This window comes from Somniosus microcephalus, chromosome 29 (genome assembly GCF_052327205.1).
Source record: "Somniosus microcephalus isolate GS21.2 chromosome 29, FLI_Smic_1.0, whole genome shotgun sequence".
NCBI lineage: Eukaryota > Metazoa > Chordata > Chondrichthyes > Squaliformes > Somniosidae > Somniosus > Somniosus microcephalus.
The window spans coordinates 6,940,885-6,965,306 of record NC_141015.1 but is presented as its reverse complement, the minus strand read 5'-3'; the positions used below and the strand labels follow the sequence as shown (position 1 = coordinate 6,965,306).

Sequence of the window (24,422 nt, the reverse complement as noted above, 5' to 3'; positions counted from 1 at the left end):
GGAGAGTGGAATTAGACTGGGTTGCTATTGTGGAGAAAAACACCAGCACAGATTTGATGGAGCATGTATCCTGTTTCTGTTTTAGGACATTGATGATTCTATGTCAGTGTACACATCAGTGCATTGACATCTTATACTTATGTACATCACAGAACTCTGCACCTTCCCCACTGAGAACAACAACAACCACAACAACCTGCATTTCTATAGCGCCATTAACATAATAAAAAGTCCCAAGGTGCTTCACAGGAGTGTTATGAAACAAAATTTGACACCGAGCCACATAAGGAGAAATTAGGACAGATGACCAAAAGCTTGGTCAAAGAGGTAGGTTTTAAGGAGGGTCTTAAGGAGGAAAGAGGTAGAGAGGCGGGGAGGTAAAGAGAGAGAATTCCAGAGCTTAGGGCCTCGGCAGCTGAAGGCACGGCCACTAAAGGTTGAGAGATTAAAATCAGGGATGCTCAAGAGGCCAGAATTGGAGGAGCGCAGAGATCTCGGATGGTTGTAGGGCTGAAGGAGATTACAGAGATAGGGAGGGGCGAGGCCATGGAGGATTGAAAACAAGGATGAGAATTTTAAAATCAAGGCGTCGCTTAACCGGGAGCCAATGTAGGCCAGCGAGCACAGGGGTGATGGGCGAACGGGACTTGGTGCGAGTTAGGACACTGGCAGCCGAGTTTTGGATGAGCTCAAGTTCACATCAGGTAGAATGTGGGAGGCCGGCCGGGAGTGTGTTGGAATAGTCACGTCTAGAGGTAACAAAGGCATGGATGAGGGTTTCAGCAGCAGATGAGCTGCCGAATATAACACTGCCACACTTAAAATAAAACTGTAAACACAGTAAATAAAGAGAAGTTTTTACTGCAGTAATCGATCAGAATTTTATGTTCTCAGGAGCTGGGGTGAGAAGAGTGTTCATGAGGGGAGGGGGCTTCTCCTTTGCCATGTCACAGGGATGCACTAATAACATTTTTCTTAAAACGAATGGGGATGAATTTTGCTGTCCGTATTGGTGAGCAGGACATTGTTGTACCCAATATTCCCTCTCAGATCTAGAGAAGCACAGTTCGATGCTGTGTGAAGCTTCCTCTCCTCATCCCCAATGCAATGGCCACTAGCTCCAGCCTCAGAACTACTGCGACATTTTTCCAATGCAGACAGCGCCATCATTGCGGTCTCTGACTGAATCTGTCCACTTAGCTGTAGCTTTGTGCTGGCGATCCATGCCCATTAGGAACTGTCCCAACACTCGCCAAATTCATTTGATGTTGGCCTCTTACAGCCAGAGAGAAAACACTCAGCAGGTCAGTCAGCATCTGTGCAGAGGACAAGAGTTTTTGACTCTGTGTGCAAATCAGTCTGGACTTTATGTCAATCCAGATCTGAGAGTGAAAGGACAGTGTGAAATGCAGACTCCTCGATGTGCAAGGTTTGATCTCTTTAATCCTGGCTGAAGAGACTAGAAACTGAATGGAAATGGAGTCAAGCTGCAGCAGATGTTAAATAGTTCAATTTGAGCCTATTTGAGTCTATCACATCATGACTTGACTTCTCGAAGTTATTTTAGTGCCCAGTAACAACCACTAACACCGTTTACCACACCGTACACCACAGGATTTACGCAGAGAAGCAGCAATCCCTTGTAGCAAATTGCAATAGCTTCAGGATTGTTGCAGAAACTGGTCAGATCCCACGAGGGGGAAAGGAAGGGCATCCAAAGCTAGAGCTCCCTGGATGACGAAAGATGTAGAGGTTAAAATGGAACAGAAAAAGGAGGCTTACGATAAATGTGAGGTTCATAATGCAGTTGAGAATCAAGCAGAATACAGAAAGTACAGAGCAGAACTGAAAAAGGAAATGAAAGGCAAAAAGAATGTATGAGAATAGATTAGTGGCTAACATAAAAGGGAACCCAAAAGTCTTTTATAAATACAAATACTAAAACGGTAGTCAAAGGAAGGGTGGGGCCGATTCGGGACCAAAAAGGAAATCTTCTTGTGGAGGCCGAGGGAATGGCTGAGGTACTAGATGAGTACGTTGCATCTGCCTTCACTGGAGAAGAGGATGCTGTCAATGTAGCAGTAAAGGAGGAGGCAGGAGCGATATTGGGTAGGATAGAATAGATAAAGAGGAGGCACTTAAAAGGTTAGCAGTCCTCAAAATAGGAAAGTCACCCGGTCCGGATGGGATGCAAAGGTGAAAATTGCGGAGACTGGCCACAATCTTCCAATTGTCCTTAGATATGGGGGTAGTGCCAGAGGACTGGAGGATTGCAAATGTTACACCCCTGTTTAGAAAAGGGGAGAGTGGTAAACCCAGCAACTGCAGGCCAGGCAGCCTGATGTCGGTGGTGGGGAAACTTTTAGAGACAATAATCAAAACAAATTTTCACTTGGCGAACATGGTTAATAAATGACAACCAACACCGATTTGTTAAAGACAATCCTGTTTGACAACAACAACTTGTATTTATATAGCGCCTTTAACGTAGTAAAACATCCCAAGGCGCTGCACAGGAGTATTAACAGACAAAATTTGACACCGAGCCACATAAGGAGATATTAGGACAAGAGGTAGGTTTTAAGAAGCATCTTAAAGGAGGAGAGAGCGGCGGAGAGGTTTAGGGAGGGAATTCCAAAGCTTAGGGCCCAGGCAGCTGAAGGCACGGCCGCCAATGGTGGAGCGATTAAAATCGGGGATGCGTAAGAAGCCAGAATTGGGGGAGCGCACAGATCTCAGAGGGGTGTGGGGCTGGAGGAGGTTACAGAGATGGGGAGGGGCGAGGCCAGGGAGGGATTTGAAAACAAGGAAGAGAGTTTTAAAAATCGAGGCATTGATGGACTGGGAGCCAATGTAGGTGTCAAACTTGATTTGAGTTCTTTGATGAAGTAACAGAGAGTGTCAATGAGGGTAGTGCGGTTGATGTGTATATGGACTTTCAAAAGGCATTTGATAAAGTACCACATAATAGACTTGTGAGCAAAATTGAAGCCCATGGGATTAAAGGGACAGTGACAGCGTGGATATGAAATTGGCTAAGGGACAGAAGGCAGAGCGCAGTGGTGAACGGTTGTTTTTTTTTATTTGTTTATGGGATGTGGGCGTCGCTGGCAAGGCCAGCATTTATTGCCCTTCCCTAGTTTCCCTTGAGAAGGTGGTGGTGAGCCGCCTTGATTAACTGCTGCAGTCCGTGTGGTGAAGGTAATTCCACAGTGCTGTCAGGGAGGGAGTTCCAGGATTTTGACCCAGCGACGATGAAGGAATGGCAATATATTTCTAAGTCAGGATGGTGTGTGGCTTGGACGGGAACTTGGAGGTGGTGGTGTTCCCATGCGCCTGCTGCCCTTGTCTTTCTAGGTGGAAGAGGTCGTGGGTTTGGGAGGTGCTGCCGAAGAAGCCTTGGCGAGTTGCTGCAGCCACAGTGCGCCGGTGGTGGAGGGAGTGAATGTTTAAGGTGGTGGATGGGGTGCCAGACTGGAGGGAAGTATACAGTGGTGTCCCCCAGGGATCGGTATTAGGACCACTCCTCTTTTTGATATATGTTAATGACCTGGACTTAAGCATAAAGGGCATAAAGTTTGCAGCTGACATGAAACTCGGAAATGTAGTAAACAGTGAGGAGGATAGTAACAGACTTCAGGAGGACATCGACAGACTGGTGAAATGGACAGACACATGGCAGATAAAATTTAACACAGAGAAGTGTGAAGTGATGCATTTTGCTCGGAAGAATGAGGAGAGACAATATAAACTAAATGGTACAATTTTAAAGGGGGTGCAGGAACAGAGAGACCTGGGGGTGTTCGTACACAAATCTTTGAAGGTGGCAGGACAAGTTGAGAAGGCTGTTAAAAAGCATTGGGATCCTTGGCTTTACTAATAGAGGACTCGAGTACAAACGCCAGGAAATTCTGCTAAACCTTTAGTAAACACTGGTTAGGCCCCAGCTGGAATATTGTGTCCAATTCTGGGCACCGCAGTTTAGGAAGGATATGAAGGCCTTGGAGAGGGTGCGGAGGAGATTTACTAGAATGGTACCAGGGATGAGGGACTTGTTATGTGGAGAGACTGGAGAAGTTGGGGTTGTTCTCCTTAGAGCAGAGAAGGTTAAGGGGAGATTTAATAGAGGTGTTCAAAATCATGAATGGTTTAGATAGAGTAGATAAGGAGAAACTGTTTCCACTGACAGAAGGGTCAGTTAGACTAAGAAAGACTACAAGGAATACAAAGACAGGTTTGGAATGCATGTATGTAAACGCACAAAGTGTGGTGAATAAGGTTGGTGAGCGACAAGCACAATTGGCCGTGTGGGAATATGATGTAGTGGCAATAACGGAAACGTGGCTTAAAAATGGTGAGGACTGGGCACTTAATATTCATGGATACAAGGTGATCCGAAAAGATAGGGAAGGAAAAAAGGGAGGTGGGGTGGGGAGTACTGATTAGGGAAGACATTGTAGTGTTGGAAAGAGAGGATGTCCTTTAGGGGCCAAGGACAGAATCCATTTAGTTAGAGTTGAGAAGCAAAAAGGGTATGATCACGCTATGGGGGTATTCTATCGGCCTCCAAATAGTGAGAGAGAGAGAGGAGCAAATCTGCAGGGAAATTGCAGAGATATGCAAGAACTATAGAGTGGTGATATTGGGGGATTTTAATTACCCAAATATCGATTGGGATAATGTTAGAGTAAAGGGAAAGGAGGGCGAGGAATTTCTGAAATGTGTTCAGGAGAACTTCCTTGACCAGTATGTTCTCGGCCCAACTAGGAAGGAGGCATTGCTGGATCTGGTGCTGGGGAATGAGGTGGGCCAGGTCGATCAAGTGTCTGTGGGAGAACACTTGGGTACGAGTGATCATCGTATCATAAGGTTTAGATTAGCAATGGAGAGGAGCAAGGAACAATCCAGAGTGGAACTTCTAAATTGGAATAGGGCTAACTTCAATGGGATGCGAAAGGATCTAGCCAGGATAAAATGGAACCAAAGATTGACAGGAAAAACTGTAATGGAACAATGGGTGATCTTTAAGGAGGAGATATTTCAGGTACAGACTAGGTATATTCCAACAAGAGGGAAAAGTAGGGGAACCAAAGCAAGGGCTCCTTGGATGATGAGGGAGATAGATAATTTGATGAAACTAAAAAAGAGGGTGTATGATGCATGTTAGGTGAATTCTTCAAGGGAGAACCAGGCCAAATACAATAAGTTGAGAGGGGATGTGAAGAGGAAAATAAGACTGGCAAAGATAGAATATGAGAGTAGAATGGTAGTTAACATAAAAGGGAACCCAAAAATCTTCTACCAGCATGTAAACAGTAAGCGGGTAGTAAGAGGTGGGGTAGGGCCTATTAGGGACAAAGATGGTGATATATGTTTAGAGGCGCCGGGCAAGGCTAGAGTACTCAATGAGTACTTTGTATCAGTGTTTACTGAGGAAGAGGATGCTGACAAAATATCGGTGGAAGTGGAGATGGTAGAGGTAACGGATGGGATGAAAATTGATAGACAGGATGTACTAGAAAGGCTGGGTATGCTTAGAGTGGACAAGTCTCCTGGTCCGGATGGCTTGCACCCCAGGTTGCAAAGGGAATTGGGGGAGGAGATAGCGGAAGGGCTTGCCATAATCTTCCAATCTTCCCTAGATGCGGGGGAGGTGCCAGAGGATTGGAAAGTGGCAAATGTGACACCATTGCTCAAGAAAGGGTGTAAGAACAATCCTAGTAGTGGGTAAAGTTTTTGAAACAATAATCAAGGAAAAATTAACAGGCACTTGGAGAAGTTTAAGTTAATTAAAGAGAGCCAGCATGGATTTGTAAAAGGCAGATCATGCTTGACTAATCTAATTGAATTTTTTGATGAAGTAACAGAGAAGGTTGATGAAGGAAATGCAGTGGATGTTGTCTATATGGATTTTAAGAAAGCATTTGACAAAGTACCACATAAAAGGCTGGTTAACAAAATTGAGGCTCATGGAATAGAAGGGTCAGTGTCAGCTTGGATAAGAAATTGGCTTAAGGACAGAAAACAGCGAGTTGTGGTAAATGGTTGTTTTTCAGACTGGAGGTTGGTAGACAGTGGTGTTCCTCAAGAGTCAGTGCTGGGGCCACTGCTTTTTTTGATATATATAAATGACTTGGATATTGGAATACAGAGTAAAATTTCAAAATTTGCCGATGATACCAAACTTGGAGGTGTGGCAAACAGTGAGGATGACACCAATCAACTGCAACAGGACATAGATAGGCTAGCAGAATGGGCAGACAAGTGGCAGATGGAATTTAATACAGAGAAGTGTGAGGTGATGCATTTTGGCAGAAGGGATAGGGAGAGGCAATATAGACTTAATGGCACAGTTCTAAAGAGTGTGCAGGGATAGAAGGACCTGGGAGTTAATGTGCACAGATCTTTGAAGGTGGCGGGACATATTGAGAGAGTGGTTAGCAAAGCATATGGGATCTTGGGCTTCATAATTAGAGGTATTGAGTACAAAAGCAGGGAAGTTATGATGAACCTTTATAAAGCTCTGGTTAGGCCACAGCTGGAGTATTGCGTCCAGTTCTGGTCACCACACTTTAGGAAGGATGTGAAGGCTCTTGAGATGGTGCAGAGGAGATTTACCAGAATGGTTCCGGGGATGGGGGATCTTAGCTACAAGGACAGGTTGGAGAAGCTGGGGATGTTCTCCTTGGAGCAAAGAAGGTTGAGGGGAGATTTGATAGAGGTGTACAAGATTATGACGGGTTTGGATAGGCTAGACAGAGAAAGGCTGTTCCTATTAGCTGATGGTACAAGGACTAGGGGACACAGATTTAAGGTTTTGGGCAAGAGACACAGGGGGGAGTGGTAATGACCTGGAACTCGCTGCCGACGCGGGTGGTGGAAGCGGAGACGATCAATGATTTAAAAGGAAATTGGATGGGCATTTGAGGGAAATAAACTTGCAGGGCTACGGGGATAGAGCGGGGGAATGGGACTGACTGGATTATTCTAGAGAGAGCCGGCACGGACTCGATGGGCCGAATGGCCTCCTTCTGGGCTGTAATGACGCTATGACTCTATGACCAGAGGACACAGATTTAAGATAATTGGCAAAAGAACCAGAGGCGAGATGAGACTTTTTTTTTTTTACACAGTGACTTGTTGTGATCTGGAATGCGCTGCTGAAAGGGTGGTGGAAGCAGATTCAATGGGAACATTCAAAAGAGAATTGGATAAACATGTGAAAAGGAAAAAATTGCAGGGATATAGGGAAAGAATGAGGGAGTGGGAATAATTGGAGATCTCTTTCAAAGAGCTGGCACAGGCATGATAGGCTGAATGGTCTCCTTCTGTGCTGTATGATTCCATAATGCACTCAGACCAGACACCATTAATTTAATTTTAGAGGTGTTTTCTCCCTAAGTTGTGAGATATTTGTTCCCGCATTAGATGTCAGATGTTTTGGACTAGTTCAGTCTACCCAGAGAGTGGTTAGAATGTGAAGCTCGCTACCACAAGGCATGGTTGAGGTGAATAGTACTTAAGGGGAGGCTAGATAAGCATATGAGGGAGAAGGGAAGAGAGGGTTATGCTGATAGAGTTTGATGAGGAAGAATGGGAGGAGGCCCGAGTGGAGCTAAACTAGTTCCTTACTAGTATGATAGCAAAATACTGCGGATGCTGGAAATCCGAAATAACAACAGAAAATGCTGGAAAAACTCAGCAGGCTAGGCAACATCCGTGGAGAGAGAAATAGAGTCAATGTTTCGGGTCGAAACCCTTCGTCAGGAGGGTTTCGACCCGAAACATTGACTCTATTTCTCTCTCCACGGATGTTGCCTGGCCTGCTGAGTTTTTCCAGCATTTTCTGTTATTTAGTTCCATACTAGATTTGATATTGAACGAAATCAAATCCAGGACAAGATTAACCTTTGACACCAACTGACATGAATCAGTCATTCATGAAAGACTTATGAAATAATACTGAGTGGCCTACGGGTGGCGCTGTCCAGGGAGAGTATAAATACTTGGGCATGGGCCCAGCTTGCGCAGGACATTCTTAACAGGAACTAGTGAAGGACACAACTAGACCTCCATGTTGTAAAACAGTTGATTAAAGCTTTGTTTAATGCTTAGACCAAGTGCCGAGTAGTTTTCTTACATCACCTACCATCGTCAATGGTTCTTGAGAATCCTGTCAACATTTGCAGCAAAAACTCCTTCTAAAGGCTGCATGACATTGCATTACGGACAAGTAATGCCAGGCAGCGTAATGGCTTTTATCAGGCCTCCAACCCTTGCTATTCCTGGCCTCTGATTGATTGATATTGAAGGTTCTTCTGCTTTTATTTTACAGGACAATGTGTACGAGTTACTGAATGCTATGGATGCCTGTCAAATGTACCTGGATATTGTAAGTAACTTATACAGGACTGGATATAGTAATTGCCTGCAAGACAGAAAGCAGAGTAGGGGTAAAGGGTAGATATTCAGGCCTAGAAATTCAGTAAGGCCCCGCCAGCTCGCTTGCGCCCAAAAGTTAGCGCTGCGCGCGGAGTCAGTTGCGACCGTCAGAAATTCAGTTTTTGCGCCCCAAGTCGGAACCGGGCGCTATTCCAGGGTGTGCCCGCCCCCGCTTGGGGCGCTGAAACTGAATTTCAGCGCTGTAGGTGCTGCTGCGCCACCCGCTGCGGAGCGGCAGGCTGCGGTACTGCAGGCCTCCTCCTTCTCTTAAGGGGGAGGTGCCTGCAACGGGGAGATCGCCGCTTGATAGTGCCGGCAAATGAGCCCGGCACCACGGAGAAGTGCAGGGCTCGCGGAAAGCAGCCGGCAATGCCGCGGGGGGGGGGTGGTGGAGGAGGCCGGGGAAGGAGGTGCGGGTAGGCGGCCGCCGAAAAAGCGGCCGGCCGCACCTCCGCCTTAACTAGCGCCACTAAGGCTGCAGGACGGCCACGGTTGCAGAACGTTGTTTGCGGCCGCTGCGGAAGAGGCGGCCACAACTAAATATGGGGGTCTGGCCGGTATCGGGGCGGAACCGGGGCACTGCGCACACCGATGACGTCATCGGTGCCGGCGCAGCGCTACCGGCTACCGCCGCCATTACCGCTGCGCTGAATATCAGCGCAAACTCCTCTATTGGCGCAGAAGCCCTCTTTGGGCGGTAACTGGGCGCAAAGCTGGCGGGGCCTTACTGAATTTCTAGCCCTCAGAGAGGTAGAAGGTGGGTAGTGGTGTTCCACAAGGATCAGTGCTGGGACCACTGCTGTTCACAATTTACATTAACGATTTAGACTTTGGAATCAAAAACACAATTTCTAAATTTGCGGATGACACCAAATTGGTAGGGGGGTGGCGGGAATAGTCTACACTGAGGAGGGCTGCAACAAGTTACAAGACGACATTAATAATTTGCACATAATTGACAAATGAAGTTCAACACAGATAAATGTGAGGTATTACATTTTGGTTAGAAAAATAAGGAGGTTGCATATTACTTTGAAAATAAGAATCTAAATGGGGTAGAGGAGCAAAGGGATCTCGGAGTACAAATACACAAATCACTAAAAGTTGCGCCACAGGTTAGCAAGGCCATAAAAAAAGCAAACCAAGCACTAGGGTTTATTTCTGGAGGAATAGAATTGAAAAGTAGAGAAGTTATGCCAAACCTGTATTGAACCTTGGTTAGACCACACTTGGAGCACTGTGCATAGTTCAGGTCGCCATATTATAAAAAGGATATAGAGGCACTGGAGAGGGTGCAGAGAAGATTTACAAGGATGATATCAGAAATACGAGGGTAGACATATCAGGAAAGGATGAACAGGCTGGTTCTCTCTCCTCTTGAAAAAAGGCTGAGGGGTGACCTAATAGAGGTCTTTAAAATTATGAAAGGTTTTGATAGAGTGGCTTCCAGTGTTGGGGTGTACGCACTGATGACCGTAGCGCCCTGGTTCCGGGCTAGGGTGAGCCGAAGAGTCATGAGACGTTTGTTTATCCCACAAGGGGAGTCCCTGAGATGCCCAACCGGTTCATTTTTTATGGCAAAGCCTACTCCATGGAGGCGGCGTTCTTCTTCAGGTTTGCCTTTCCAGAAGAAGGTGTAGCCACCACCTTGCTCCTTGAGCTGGCCTTCCCCTGCCCGCCGGGTTTCACTAAGGGCGGCGATGTCAATGTCGAAACGTCTGAGCTCCCGGGCAACGATAGCAGTACGGCGTTCCGGTCTGTCACGGTTGGGGTTGTCCACGAGGGTCTTGACGTTCTGGTCTGTCACTGTTGGGGTTGTCCATGAGGGTCCTGATGTTCTGGTCTGTCGCTGTTGGGGTTGTCCATGAGGGTCCTGACGTTCCAGGTCCCGAACTTCATTTTAAAGGGTGGAAGATGCCTGTGCGTGAATTCTTTTAACGTGGGGTGGCCGTTGCACACCAGCTACCACACGGGCTTGACAGAGCAAGGTCTTGGTCCAATGGCAAGGGGATCCAAGATGATTGGAGACCAGGCTCTGCTAAAACGGCCTAGCACACACACACACACAAACATACTGCTACTGTCCTCCGCCCTCCTTCCCGCAGGTCCTCTCTGCCTGGGTTTCATAGGCTGCAGTGTGGTCCTCCCGACCCCGCTGTTGGCCCATGCTGCACCTTCCCTGGGCCTTGACCTCGCTGCTGGGCTTGTCCTCGCTCCTGGGTCCCGGCCTCGGACATGAATGATGTTGTCTCTCACGGGATCAAATTAGCACTGATATTCTCGCGATCCCTGGTCCCGAGCTCCACTCACGATCCAATAGTCACTAGATCACTAGTCCAGTGGAGAAGCATAGTCTTGATGGCAGAGAGGTCTGGGAATGATAGAGTAGATACAGAGAGAATGTTTCAACTTGTGGGGAAGAGCAAACCTAGAGGCCATCAATATAAGATAGTCACCAAGAAATCCAATAGGGAATTCAGAAGAAACTTCTTTACCCAGAGAGTGGAACTTGCTACCACAGAGAATAGTTGCGGTGAATACTATAGACACCTGGCATTGACCTCCATGACTATCTGCTCCCACTGCCTTTTGAACATGTATCTAGAGGGCCTCCTTCCCCCCTGTGGATAGAGGACATCTCTCCTCCTCGTCAACCTATTCTACCAAAACCTCTAGTGCAGCGTCCAAAAACCTTGGAGCCTGCTCTCCCATGTTGTGCCATTCCTCACCGTTTACCAGGACAGAATCACTTCCTGCACGACTCCCAGCACCTGCTACAGCCACAATGCACCTCCCCTTTAAGAGGTCCAGGCTAGCTTTAAGCTGTGCAGGCTAGGTGATCTCAGTCAATGACAAGGTTCAATGTGTTGGAGATTTGGGGGCAGCACATCTGTGGAAAAGCAGAGGCAACGGATCATGTGAAGTCTGTTACTGGATTCTTGACCCCAGGGATGGGTGGCCTCTCTCTCGCTGCCAATTTTCTCAGGACCATTATGTTACTCATTTTCCTTCTTTATCCAGGATCTCCTCGTTTAACTCATTTATAGCTGGTGGATCTCTCTCCAACACCAAGGGTGATTTCCTAGACTTCTTAAGTCCCCCTTGCCATAGATTGCTCACCAAATGGTTTGCTTCTTGGTGGAATCTTTTCCAGAGAACCGAATAATCGGTCTGCAACTGGGAAAGCTGGTCCACCTTGTTCATCAATTCATGAATCTTCTCTTTCAGTGCCTGAACTTCTGTAAACCGGTCTCGAGTTCTTGCCTCTTCAAGTCGCAACCGATTATCAGCCTCTGCCTCTTGGCTCATGGTTTCACTTTGTCGATTGCCTTGATTTTGGTAATCTGGTTTTTGATTTCAAAGAATCATAGAATAGTACAGCAGAGAAGGAGGCCATTCGGCCCATCGAGTCTGCGCCGGCTCTTTCGAAGAGCAATCCAGTTAGTCCCACTCCCCCGCTCTTTCCCCATATCCCTGCAATTTTTTCTCTTTCACATATTTATCCAATTCCCTTTTGAAGGCTACGATTGACTCTGCCTCTCCCACCCAGGCAGTGCATTCCAAATCCTAACCACTCGTGGTGTAAAAAAGGTTTTACCTCCTGTCGCCTCGGGTTCTTTTGCCAATCACCTTAAATCTGTGTCCTCTGGTTACCGACCCTTCACCCATTGGCAACAGTGTCTCTTTATTTACTCTATCTAAACTCTTCATGATTTTAAACATCTCTATCAAATCCCCCCTCTCTGCTCTAAGGAGAACAATCCCAGCTTTTCCAGTCTACCCACGTAACTGTAATCCCTCATCCCTGGAACCATTCCAGTAAATCTCTCTGCACCCTCTCCAAAGCCTTCACGTGCTTCCTAAAGTGCGAAGCCCAGAATTGGACACAATATTCCATTTGGGGCCGAACTCGTGCTTTATAAAGGTTTAACATAACTTCCTGGCTTCTGTACTCTCTGCCCCTACATATAAAGCCCAGGATCCCGTATGTTTCATTAACTGCTTTGTTAACCTGCCCTGCCACCTTCAGCGATTTGTGCCCAAACACCGCCAGGTCTCTCTGTTCGTGCACCCCCTTTAATATTGTACCACTTATTGTGTATTGTCTCTCCTCATTCTTCCTACTGAAATGTATCACCTCACACTTTCCTGTGTTAAATTTCATCTGTGATGTGTCTGCCCATTCCATCAGCCTGTCTATGTCCTCTTGAAGTCTATTACTATCCTCCTCACTGTTCACTGCAATTCCAAGTTCCGTGTCATCTGCAATTTCAAAATTGTGCCTTGTACACCCTAGTCCAAGTCCTTAATATATATCAAAAACAGCAGTGGGCCTAGTACTGAACCCTGGGGAACTCCACTGTATACCTCCCTCCAGCCCGCAGCACTGAACCCTGGGGAACTCCACTGTATACCTCCCTCCAGCCCCCAGTACTGAACCCTGGGGAACTCCACTGTATACCTCCCTCCAGCCTCCAGTACTGAACCCTGGGGAACTCCACTGTACCTCCCTCCCGCCCCGAGTACTGAACCCTGGGGAACTCCACTGTATACCTCCCTCCAGCACCCAGTACTGAACCCTGGGGAACTCCACTGTACCTCCCTCCAGCCCCCAGTACTGAACCCTGGGGAACTCCACTGTATACCTCCCTCCAGCCCGCAGCACTGAACCCTGGGGAACTCCACTATATACCTCCCTCCCTCCAGCCCCCAGCACTGAACCCTGGGGAACTCCACTGTATACCTCCCTCCAGCCCCCAGTACTGAACCCTGGGGAACTCCACTGTATACCTCCCTCCAGCCCCCAGCACTGAACCCTGGGGAACTCCACTGTATACCTCCCCCCAGCCCCCAGTACTGAACCCTGGGGAACTCCACTGTACCTCCCTCCCGCCCCGAGTACTGAACCCTGGGGAACTCCACTGTATACCTCCCTCCAGCACCCAGTACTGAACCCTGGGGAACTCCACTGTATACCTCCCTCCAGCCCCCAGCACTGAACCCTGGGGAACTCCACTGTATTCCTCCCCCCAGCCTCCAGTACTGAACCCTGGGGAACTCCACTGTATACCTCCCTCCAGCCTCCAGTACTGAACCCTGGGGAACTCCACTGTACCTCCCCCCAGCCCCCAGTACTGAACCCTGGGGAACTCCACTGTATACCTCCCTCCAGCCCCCAGCACTGACCCCTGGGGAACTCCACTGTATTCCTCCCCCCAGCCTCCAGTACTGAACCCTGGGGAACTCCACTGTATACCTCCCTCCAGCCTCCAGTACTGAACCCTGGGGAACTCCACTGTATACCTCCCTCCAGCCCCCAGTACTGAACCCTGGGGAACTCCACTGTATACCTCCCTCCAGCCCCCAGCACTGACCCCTGGGGAACTCCACTGTATTCCTCCCTCCAGCCCCCAGTACTGAACCCTGGGGAACTCCACTGTATACCTCCCTCCCTCCAGCCCCCAGCACTGAACCCTGGGGAACTCCACTGTATACCTCCCTCCAGCCCCCAGCACTGACCCCTGGGGAACTCCACTGTATACCTCCCTCCAGCCCCCAGTACTGAACCCTGGGGAACTCCACTGTACCTCCCTCCAGCCCCAGTACTGAACCCAGGGTAACTCCACTGTATACCTCCCTCCAGCCTCCAGTACTGAACCCTGGGGAACTCCACTGTACCTCCCCCCAGCCCCCAGTACTGAACCCTGGGGAACTCCACTGTATACCTCCCTCCAGCCCCCAGCACTGAACCCTGGGGAACTCCACTGTACCTCCCTCCAGCCCCCAGTACTGAACCCAGGGTAACTCCACTGTATACCTCCCTCCAGCCCCCAGTACTGAACCCTGGGGAACTCCACTGTACCTCCCTCCAGCCCCCAGCACTGAACCCTGGGGAACTACACTGTACCTCCCTCCAGTCTGAAGAAGAGCCATTCACCACAACTCTCTGTTTTCTGTTCTTTAGCCATTTGTGTATCCATGCTGCTGCTTCTCCTTTTATCCCATGGGCTTCAATTTTGCTAACAAGCCTATTATGTGGTTCTTTATCAAGCGCCTTTTGAAAGTCCATGTACACAACATCAACCGCACTACCCTCATCCAACATCTCTGTTACCCCATCAAAAAACTCAATCAAGTTAGTCAAACATGATTTGTCCTTAACAAATCCATGCTGGCTCTTCTTTGTTAGTCCATGCTTGTCCAAGTGGCTGTTAATTTTATCCTGGATTATTGTTTCTAAAAGGTTCCCCACCACCGACGTTAAACTGACTGGCCTGTGATTGCCAGGTTTAACCTTCTCCCCTTTTTTAAACAAGGATGCAACATTTGCAATCGTCCAGTCCTTTGGCACCACCCTTGTATCCAAGGAGGATTGGAAGATTGTGGCCAGCATCTCCATAACTTCAAGCGAGACTTCAGTTGCTCTATTTCTGGCGTTAGCTCTTTAATTTTCTCATTGTCTAGCCGGGTGTCTGAGAGTCTGTCCAGCTCTTTCTTTGCTCTGTTTCGCAGGGTGTCACTTTCAAGCTCTTCTACATGGTCAACCTCATCAACAAACCCACTACAGTTCAGATCACTTCACTTTTGCTCTACATTTTTGAGTTTCATCTCCAGTTCATCTATTTCACAGAGAAGGGTGAATATTTTCTCTTCTATCTTCAGCACCCACTTACGCAGGTTTCCCACCTCAGCCATTAGGCTGGAGTTGCCACACTCCCCGTGGCTGAGTTTATCCCGCAGTTCCTGAAGTTCCTCCTGTGCTGTCGGCAGGCTTTTGTTGGCTTCTCTCAGCTCTACAAATCGCCGGGTCAGACCAGCCTGCTTTTGTCGGGACTGGCAGTTTGGAGATTCCTGGGTGGCCAGTTTGGCCCTCATCTTGTCATGATGCTCTTGCAAAGACCTCGCAGTTTTGTGTTCGAGTTCTGCCTTGAGCTGGATTGCCTTCTGCCCCTTGTCCCTTTTTTATTCTTGGGTCTCCTAGACCCCTGATACAACTTGGGATCTGAAAAGGGAAACACTTGGGAGAGGCCTCAACCTACCCTCTTTCCTGTAGGCAGTCTGGATCCCCTCCCTTCCTTTGGATCAGGATATTAAACCCCGGGAAATCCATCCTTAGTATTACAGGCCGAGGAAGCTTGGGTACCACTCCAGCCTTTATTTCCCAGGCGCCTCCCTTCACTTCCACCTTGACCCAGGCGGTGCGGTAATAAAATACCTCCCCACATTACTCCAGTTTTATCCATGTGGTATGGACCTGAAGGCCGTACTGGACTCGAGGGTTACTGCACCCTGAGTCAGTAAGGGCCATCACCTACTTTCCATTCACCTTTATTGTTTCTAGGAAGGGGTGAGCAGCCTCCACATCATTCACAAGCTGTACTACCCAACTCGGGTAATCCCAGCTGGCATTCCCAGATTCCCTGAGGTTGGTTTAAGCAGTATGCTGCTACATGGCCCACTCATCACATCGGTAATATGCTCCCTCGTTTCCTGTTTACCCCAGGATTTGTAGATAGATGGGTCACACCCATAAGTCTCTTCGTGGCCCTTCGCTGCTCTTCCGTGCCCCTGGCCCCACTAGAGATTTACCAGCCCAGGATCCAGTCCCATTCTTTGGTCTCGGGGGTTGTGTTAGCTGGAGAACATCAGGGCTCTGACTAGTCCCTCTGCAGCAAGTTGTCTTTCCACCAGCACAATCAACTCTTGGGCATTGGCCGGGTCCCCTTAACCTATCCACTTCCTGACCTGAGGTGGAAGGGCTCGTAGATAGTGGTCCATTAGCAGCAACTCCACAATCCTGGTAGGGGAGGTGCTGTTCAGTTGAAGCCACTGCTTGGCCATTTGTATCATAGAATCATAGAACGGTTACAGCACAGAAGGAGGCCATTCAGCCCGTCGAGCCTGTGCCAGCTTTCTACAAGAGCAATTCAGCTAGTCCCACTCCCCCGCCCTTTCCCCTTAGCCCTGCAATTTTTTTTCCTTCAGATACTTATCCATTTCCCTTTTTGAAAGCCACGATTGAGTCTGCCTCCACCACCCTTTCAGGCAGTGTATTCCAGATCATAACCACTCACTGCGTAAAAAAGTTTTCCCTTATGTCGCCTTTGGTTCTTTTGTCAATCTGCTTAAATCTGTGTCCTCTGGTTCTCGACCCTTCCGCCAATGGGAACAGTTTCTCTCTATCTACTCTGTCTAGACCCCTCATGATTTTGAACACCTCTATCAAATCTCCTCTCAATCTTCTCTGCTCCAAGGAGAACAACCCCAGCTTCTCCAGTCTATCCACGTAACTGAATTCCCTCATCCCTGGAATCATTCTAGTAAATCTTTTCTGCACCCTCTCTAAGGCCTTCACATCCTTCCTAAAGTGCGGTGCCCAGAATTGGACACAATACTCCAGTTGAGGCCGAACCACTGTTTTATAAAGGTTCATCATAACTTCCTTGCTTTTGTACTCTATGGCCCCGATTTTCGGCTTGTGTGGGAAATGGTCGGATTTCCCCGAATGTGGGGTTTCTGACACACATAAAAAAATGTCAGCCAGCCCCACGCAATTTTCCCTCAATTGGCCAATTCATTCTCAGCATGTGGGAAGCCTTGCTAATTGTCTAAATCGAGTCAGAAATCCCCACAGTATGATGTCATCATTCGTGGTGCTTTCAAGGTCCATGGCAAGCACTGCATCCTCTGAAGGCTTCCAAACGAACCATACAGGATAGCAGAGGAGCCTGCAGCAGCTGTGGCCAGTGCCAGACCCCGAGCTGCCTTCAAATTCAATGAAGCTTCACTGCAGGCATTATTGGATGGGGTTAGGGCCCACAGGGAGGTCCTCTTCCCTAGGTCAGGCAGGAAGAGGCCTCCCACTGAGACCAAGATGGATGCAGGTGTCAGCAGATGCCAACTCGCTGGGAGTCACCAGAAGAACCTTGGCATTACATCTCTATCTCCTTCCTTTACTCCCCCACAGTACCATCCAGAGCCCCCGTCCTCACTGTGGAGGAGGAAGAGGCTGTGCAGCCAGACTCCTCAGAGGGCACAGCGTCAGCAGAAGTAAGCGCACCCAGCACCAGCGCAGACACTCACACCTCGGGGGGACCTTTGGGACATAGAGTAGTGTTGTCACCTGGTGTTTCACAGCTGACAAGTGAGCCTCAGCAGATTCTGGAGACAGGGACAGCAGTGGAGAGTCCTCGTCGGAGGGCGCAGGGCTCTGCCAGCTCAGCTCAGTTGCGCTGCATCTCGACCCTCTGCCTCTGGGTCCATCCGCAAGAGAAGAGGTGATGGATCTCCATGCACAGATGCAGGAGTCTCTGGCAGGTTTTGTCTCCAGGGTCGCTGCGAGTGTGGAGCGAATGGAGGAGTCCATAGCGACCATGAGCAGAGTCTTTGTGGAGTCATTGGTGCATGAACGCATCACCATGGAAAGGTTGGCAACCTCCATGGAGGAGATAACTCACCAGGGTACGGAAAACATGGTGAGTGCTCATAAGAGAATGACATCTCTTGAGGAGCGTTGGCCATCTGTTGAACAGAGAAACCAGACCTTCATGGAAGTCCTTCTGAGTAGGACTGCCAGTGCAGAAACGGGTCCCACTGGCCCCCTAAAGCGCAGCAAGGTGCTCTCAGGCCACTTCCAAGCGCTGGCCCCTTCTGGCCTGTGCAGCTTCAGGTGAGTGAGCAGCAGCCTGGTGCTCCTGGTAATCATCCTGCTGTTCCTGGTTCTGCTGCTGCCACCTCTGCTGTTGGAGATCCTCTAATGCCAGGAAGGGAAGGTGCCAAAGGCCTCCCATGCTTCTAGCAGATGCCTCGGTTGAGGAGGTCCTGAGTTAGGGTGGTGAGAGGGGCTTCCCAGGAGCTCACACTGAAGAAGTGTGTGAGGCTCCAACTTTCTGCAGCTGCTCCTAAGGCTTCAAATAGTTCCCCCAAGCCTTGATCAACAAGGTCCTGCAGCCTGCAAATGCTGCCTCTTTAAATATCTTCAGCCCTCAGCGACCTGCTGCTGCAAGCAAGCAAGCCAGCTGTTTTCGCGCCAGCTCTCATCGGCGGGGTTCTCCGCAGGCGGGTTTCAGGTGGGGAAAGCCCCAAAGTCGCAACGGCATGGGAAAATCCACTTCAACAAGCAGATAATTGCTTGTTAGTGCTCCGACGACCAGTCCCGCCAGCGGCGGGCGGGACTGAAGCGGGGCGCGTGAAAACGGCAGTCCGAAAGTCGGACAGGGCAGGGAATCAGGCGGGGGGGGGTCCCGACCCGCCTTTTCCGCGATTTTCGGACCACGGCCGCATGAAAAGCCGCCCGACGGCTGCCCGAAAATCGGGGCCTATGTCTCTATTTATGAAGCCCAGGATCCTGTATGATGTTTTATCCACTTTCTCAACCTGCCCTGCCACCTTCAATGATTTGTGCACACATACCCCTAGGTCTCTCTGTTCCTGCACCCCCTTTAGAATTGTACCATTTAGTTTATATTGCCTCTCCTCGTTCTTCCTACCAAAATGTATCACTTCGCACTTTTCTGCATTAAATTTCATCTGCCACGTGTCTGCCCATTTCACCAGCCTGTCTATGTCCTCTTGAAGTCTATCACTCTCCTCCTCACTGTTCACTATACTTCCATGTTTTGTGTCATCTGCAAATTTTGAAATAGTGCCCTGTACACTCACGTCCAAGTCATTAATATATATCAAGAAAAGCAGTGGTCCTCGAACCGACCCCTGGGGAACACCACAGTATACCTTCCTCCAGTCCGAAAAACAACCGTTCACCTCTACTCTCTGTTTCCTGTCACTTAGCCTGTTTCGTATCCATGCAGCCACTGTCCCTTTTATTCCATGGGCTTCAACTTTGCTGGCAAGCCTATTATATATATTTGAGAGCGGGTGCCTTGCCCTCCTGGCAGGTCCAGGCGTTGAAGCCCTGATCCAGTACCGTTAAAGTGATGCCAGCCCTGGCAAGGATCTCCATCTTGAGCTGTGGGTAGTTGCCTGCCGCCTGTGGCTCTGGGCTACAGTTGGGCATTGGCCATTAAGGGGCACTATAATGCCAGCCCATCAGTCTGGTGGCCTCCTCTCCCACTCAGCACATCTTTCAAAGGCCAAGCGGTAAACTTCCACATCGTCCTCTGGTGTCATTTCCTGCAGCATTAGACTGGCTCGGATCGGTTGGATGGGGGATTCCTGCCCCTCCATGCGGCCCTGCTGCTGTCTCAGTTCAGCGATCCCTACCCGACTTTGGGTAGCCTGGTTCACCAGTAGTCGGGCGGTCTCCTGCTGCCCCTCAAGGGTCTAGGTGTTCTTCTTTTGTGCAGTCGTATGGGCCCCTTGCCGAGCTCCGTGTGGACCGCACCAGTTCTCTCAATATTTTCTCCATTGGGGGCTGGTCTCTTTCTTTCTTTATTAGAGACTCAATTCCCACCTCTGACACCAAGTGTTACAGGGTCCTACCATCGAGGAGCCTCCTTTCTTTTACAAACAGAGTCCTCAATCAATCCAAGTTCCAAACACCTTTTTTTAATACACATGACACAAATCAAGGTCACACAAAACATCTTTGAGCTCTTCAACTCCCAGCCTTTCTCCACCCTTACGTCTCCAGAACGTCCCCTTTCCTACATTACAACAGTGACTCCACTTCAAAAATACTTCATTGGCTGTAAAGCGCTTTGAGACGTCCAGTGGTCATGAAAGGCGCTGTAAAAATGCAAGTCTCTCTTTCTTTATGCTCACCTGGCTGGGGGAAGTCTCCTCCCACTCTAGTGCAATTATCTTTAAAGGGGAGGTTCTTAAAGGGGCCCTACCGTTACTCGGGATCAGAGGCCTCATCAACCTACAACTGATGTACCGGCCCTCAATCACCCCACTACACCGTGCGCAGACACACACACACACAGACAGACAGACAGACACACACAGACAGACAGACAGACAGACAGACAGACACACACACAGACAGACACACACACACACACACACACACATACAGACAGACAGACAGACACACACACACACACACACCCCACATACACAGACAGACACCACACACAGATAGACACACAGGCACCCACACACAGATAGACACAGACACACACACACACACACAGATAGACACACAGGCACCCACACACAGATAGACACAGACACACACACACACACACAGATAGACACACAGGCACCCACACACAGATAGACACACAGGCACCCACACACAGATAGACACAGACACACACACACACACAGATAGACACACACACAGACAGACACACACAGACACACACACACACACACACACACACACACACAGATAGACACACAGGCACCCACACACAGATAGACACAGACACACACACACACACAGACAGACACACACACACACACGCACAGACACGCACAGATAGACACACACACAGACACGCACACAGATAGACACACACACACAGAGACACACACAGTCACACACAGATAGACACACACAGACACACACACACACACACACACACACACACACACACACACACACACACACGGAGTAATTACAGGCCAGTCAGCCTAACCTCCGTGGTGGGCAAATTGTTGGAAAAATTTCTGAGGGACAGTATTAATCGTCATTTAGAAAGTTACGGATTAATCAAGGACACAGGGAAAGTCGTGCCTGACTAACTTGATTTGAATTTTTTGAGGAGGTAACAAGGAGGGTTGATGAGGGTAGTGCGTTTGATGTAGTTTATATGGATTTTAGCAAGGCTTTTGACAAGGTTCCACATAGCAGACTGGTCAGAAAAGTAAAAGCCCGTGGGAACCAAGGGAAAGTGTCGAGTTGGATCCAAAATTGGCTCAGTGACAGGAAGCAAAGGGTAATGGTTGATGGGTGTTTTTGTGACTGGAAGGCTGTTTCCAGTGGGGTTCCGCAGGGCTCAGTCCTGGGTCCCCTGCTTTTTGTGGTATATATCAATGATTTGGACTTCAATGTAAGGGGCATGATTAAGAAGTTTTCAGATGATACAAAAATTGGCCATGTGGTTGATAGTGAGGAAGAAAGCTGCAGACTGCAGAAAGATATCAATGGACTGGTCAGGTGGGCAGAAAAGTGGCAAATGGAATTCAATCCGGAGAAGTGTGAGGTAATGCATTTGGGGAGGGCTAACAAGGAAAGGGAATACACATTAAATGGTAGGACACTGAGACGTGTAGAGGAACAGAGGGACCTTGGAGTGCATGTCCATAGAGCCCTGAAGGTAGCAGGCCAAGTAGATAAGGTGGTTAAGACGGCATACAGAATGCTTGCCTTTATTAGCCGAGGCAAAGAATATAAGAGCAGTTGGGTAATGCTTCAACTGTATAAAACACTAGTTAGGCCACAGCTAGAGTACTGCGTGCAGTTCTGGTCACCACATTACAGGAAAGATGTGATTGCACTAGAGAGGGTACAGAGGAGATTTACGAGGATGTTGCCTGAACTGGAGAATTTTAGCTATGAGGAAAGATCGGATAGGCTGGGGGTGTTTTCTTTGGAATGGAGGAGGCTGAGGGGAGACTTAATTGAGGTGTTTACAATGATGGGGGGGCCTGGATAGAGTGGATAGGAAGGACCTATTTCCCTCAGCAGAGAGGTCAATAACCAGGGGGCAGAGATTTCAAGCAATTGGTCGAAGGATTAGAGGGGAGTTGAGGGGATTTTTTTTCACCCAGAGGATCGTGGGGGTCTGGAACTCCCTGCCTGAAAGGGCGGTAGAGGCAGAGACCCTCATCACATTTAAAAAGTACTTGGATGTGCACTTAAAGTGCCGTAATCTGCGGGGCTACGGACCAAGAGCTGGAAAGTGGGATTAGGCTGGATAGCTCTTTGTTGGCCGGCACGGACATGGTGGGCCGAATGGCCTCCATTGGTGCCGTAAACTTCTATGATTCTATACCCACCCCGCACACACACAGACACACACCAACACACCCCCACAAATACCCCACCACACACACACACACAGATACACAGACACACACACTCACACACCAACACACACACACACACACACAAATAGCCAGACACTCACACACCAACACACACAGATAACCACACACACAAATACCCACACATACACACATAGACACACACGCACACATGCAGACTTGCACAGATACACACACCAACACACGCCTGCACAGACACAAACACACATGCATACACATGCACAGAAATCTACGCACACACATGCAGACACGCACAGACACATACACGCATGCCAGACACACATGCAGATACCAATACACATGCAGCCAAAAACACAAATGTGCACACACACAGTGACCACATGTGTCAATACACTTCTCTCTGAGCTATTTACAGATCTCCAATTGCTGCAGTTTAGTTTCCATAATGGTCTTAAAATCTGTTGACCAATGAACACATTTGCAAGCAGGCGAAGTACAAACAAGGGAGGAGCTGTTTGGGAATGTGAAACTGAACTTGATAGAGAGACAAAAATAACCGACAATTTTTAAATGATTGTTTCACTTCTAGAATGTGAACTATGATCTGACCAAGGGTTACCTGGATCTGGTGGTCACCTACACCTCTCTGGTCCTGATGGTGTCTCGGATTGAAGACCGCAAGGTCCTGATCGGCATGTATAACTGCGCCTATGAAATGTCCAATGGATCTAGGTAATGTGATTAAAGTTACTTTCAACGTAGGGAGCTTGCTGGTTCTGTAATATTCTGTACACTGGATATTGTTGGACACTGAACTTCGCTCTCCTGCTAATGGATGTGGGGAATGGAACCGTTACCGTTTCACATGGTTGGAAACACTGAGGCATATTAATAATCAGAGAATTAAAATGTCTCGTCACATCCATAAAGTCCAAAACACTTTTTGCTTCCCCATTCTGTTCAAGTGAGGAGTTATATCACACACATTCTTACCCACAGTCTCTCACTCTAACCCATTCTTACCCAGTCTCCCACTCTAACCCACTCTTACCCACAGTCTCTCACTCTAACCCACTCTTACCCACAGTCTCTCACTCTAACCCATTCTTACCCACAGTCTCTCACTCTAACCCACTCTTACCCACAGTCTCTCACTCTAACCCACTCTTACCCACAGTCTCTCACTCTAACCCACTCTTACCCACAGTCTCTCAATCTAACCCATTCTTACCCACAGTCTCTCACTCTAACCCACTCTTACCCACAGTCTCTCACTCTAACCCATTCTTACCCACAGTCTCTCACTCTAACCCACTCTTACCCACAGTCTCTCACTCTAACCCATTCTTACCCACAGTCTCTCACTCTAACCCACTCTTACCCACAGTCTCTCACTCTAACCCATTCTTACCCACAGTCTCTCACTCTAACCCACTCTTACCCACAGTCTCTCACTCTAACCCATTCTTACCCACAGTCTCTCACTCTAACCCACTCTTACCCACAGTCTCTCACTCTAACCCATTCTTACCCACAGTCTCTCACTCTAACCCACTCTTACCCACAGTCTCTCACTCTAACCCACTCTTACCCACAGTCTCTCACTCTAACCCACTCTTACCCACAGTCTCTCACTCTAACCCACTCTTACCCACAGTCTCTCACTCTAACTCATTCTTACCCACAGTCTCTCACTCTAACCCACTCTTACCCACAGTCTCTCACTCTAACCCATTCTTACCCACAGTCTCTCACTCTAACCCACTCTTACCCACAGTCTCTCACTCTAACCCACTCTTACCCACAGTCTCTCACTCTAACCCAGTCTTACCCACAGTCTCTCACTCTAACCCATTCTTACCCACAGTCTCTCACTCTAACCCACTCTTACCCACAGTCTCTCACTCTAACCCATTCTTACCCACAGTCTCTCACTCTAACCCACTCTTACCCACAGTCTCTCACTCTAACCCAGTCTTACCCACAGACTATCACTCTAACCCATTCTTACCCACAGTCTCTCACTCTAACCCATTCTTACCCACAGTCACTCACTCTAA

General features: G+C 48.6%; 1 protein-coding gene across 1 annotated transcript in view; it reads left to right on the top strand.

Moving 5' to 3' along the window:
• The window catches only part of LOC147098445 (nck-associated protein 1-like), a 211,110-nt gene that overhangs the window by 56,323 nt on the left and 130,365 nt on the right, over positions 1-24,422 (top strand). The window contains exons 4-5 of the mRNA XM_085970119.1: positions 8,336-8,392; positions 22,952-23,094. Of these exons, the coding sequence (XP_085826245.1) occupies positions 8,336-8,392; positions 22,952-23,094 (200 nt within the window). The remainder of the gene's footprint in view (positions 1-8,335; positions 8,393-22,951; positions 23,095-24,422) is intronic.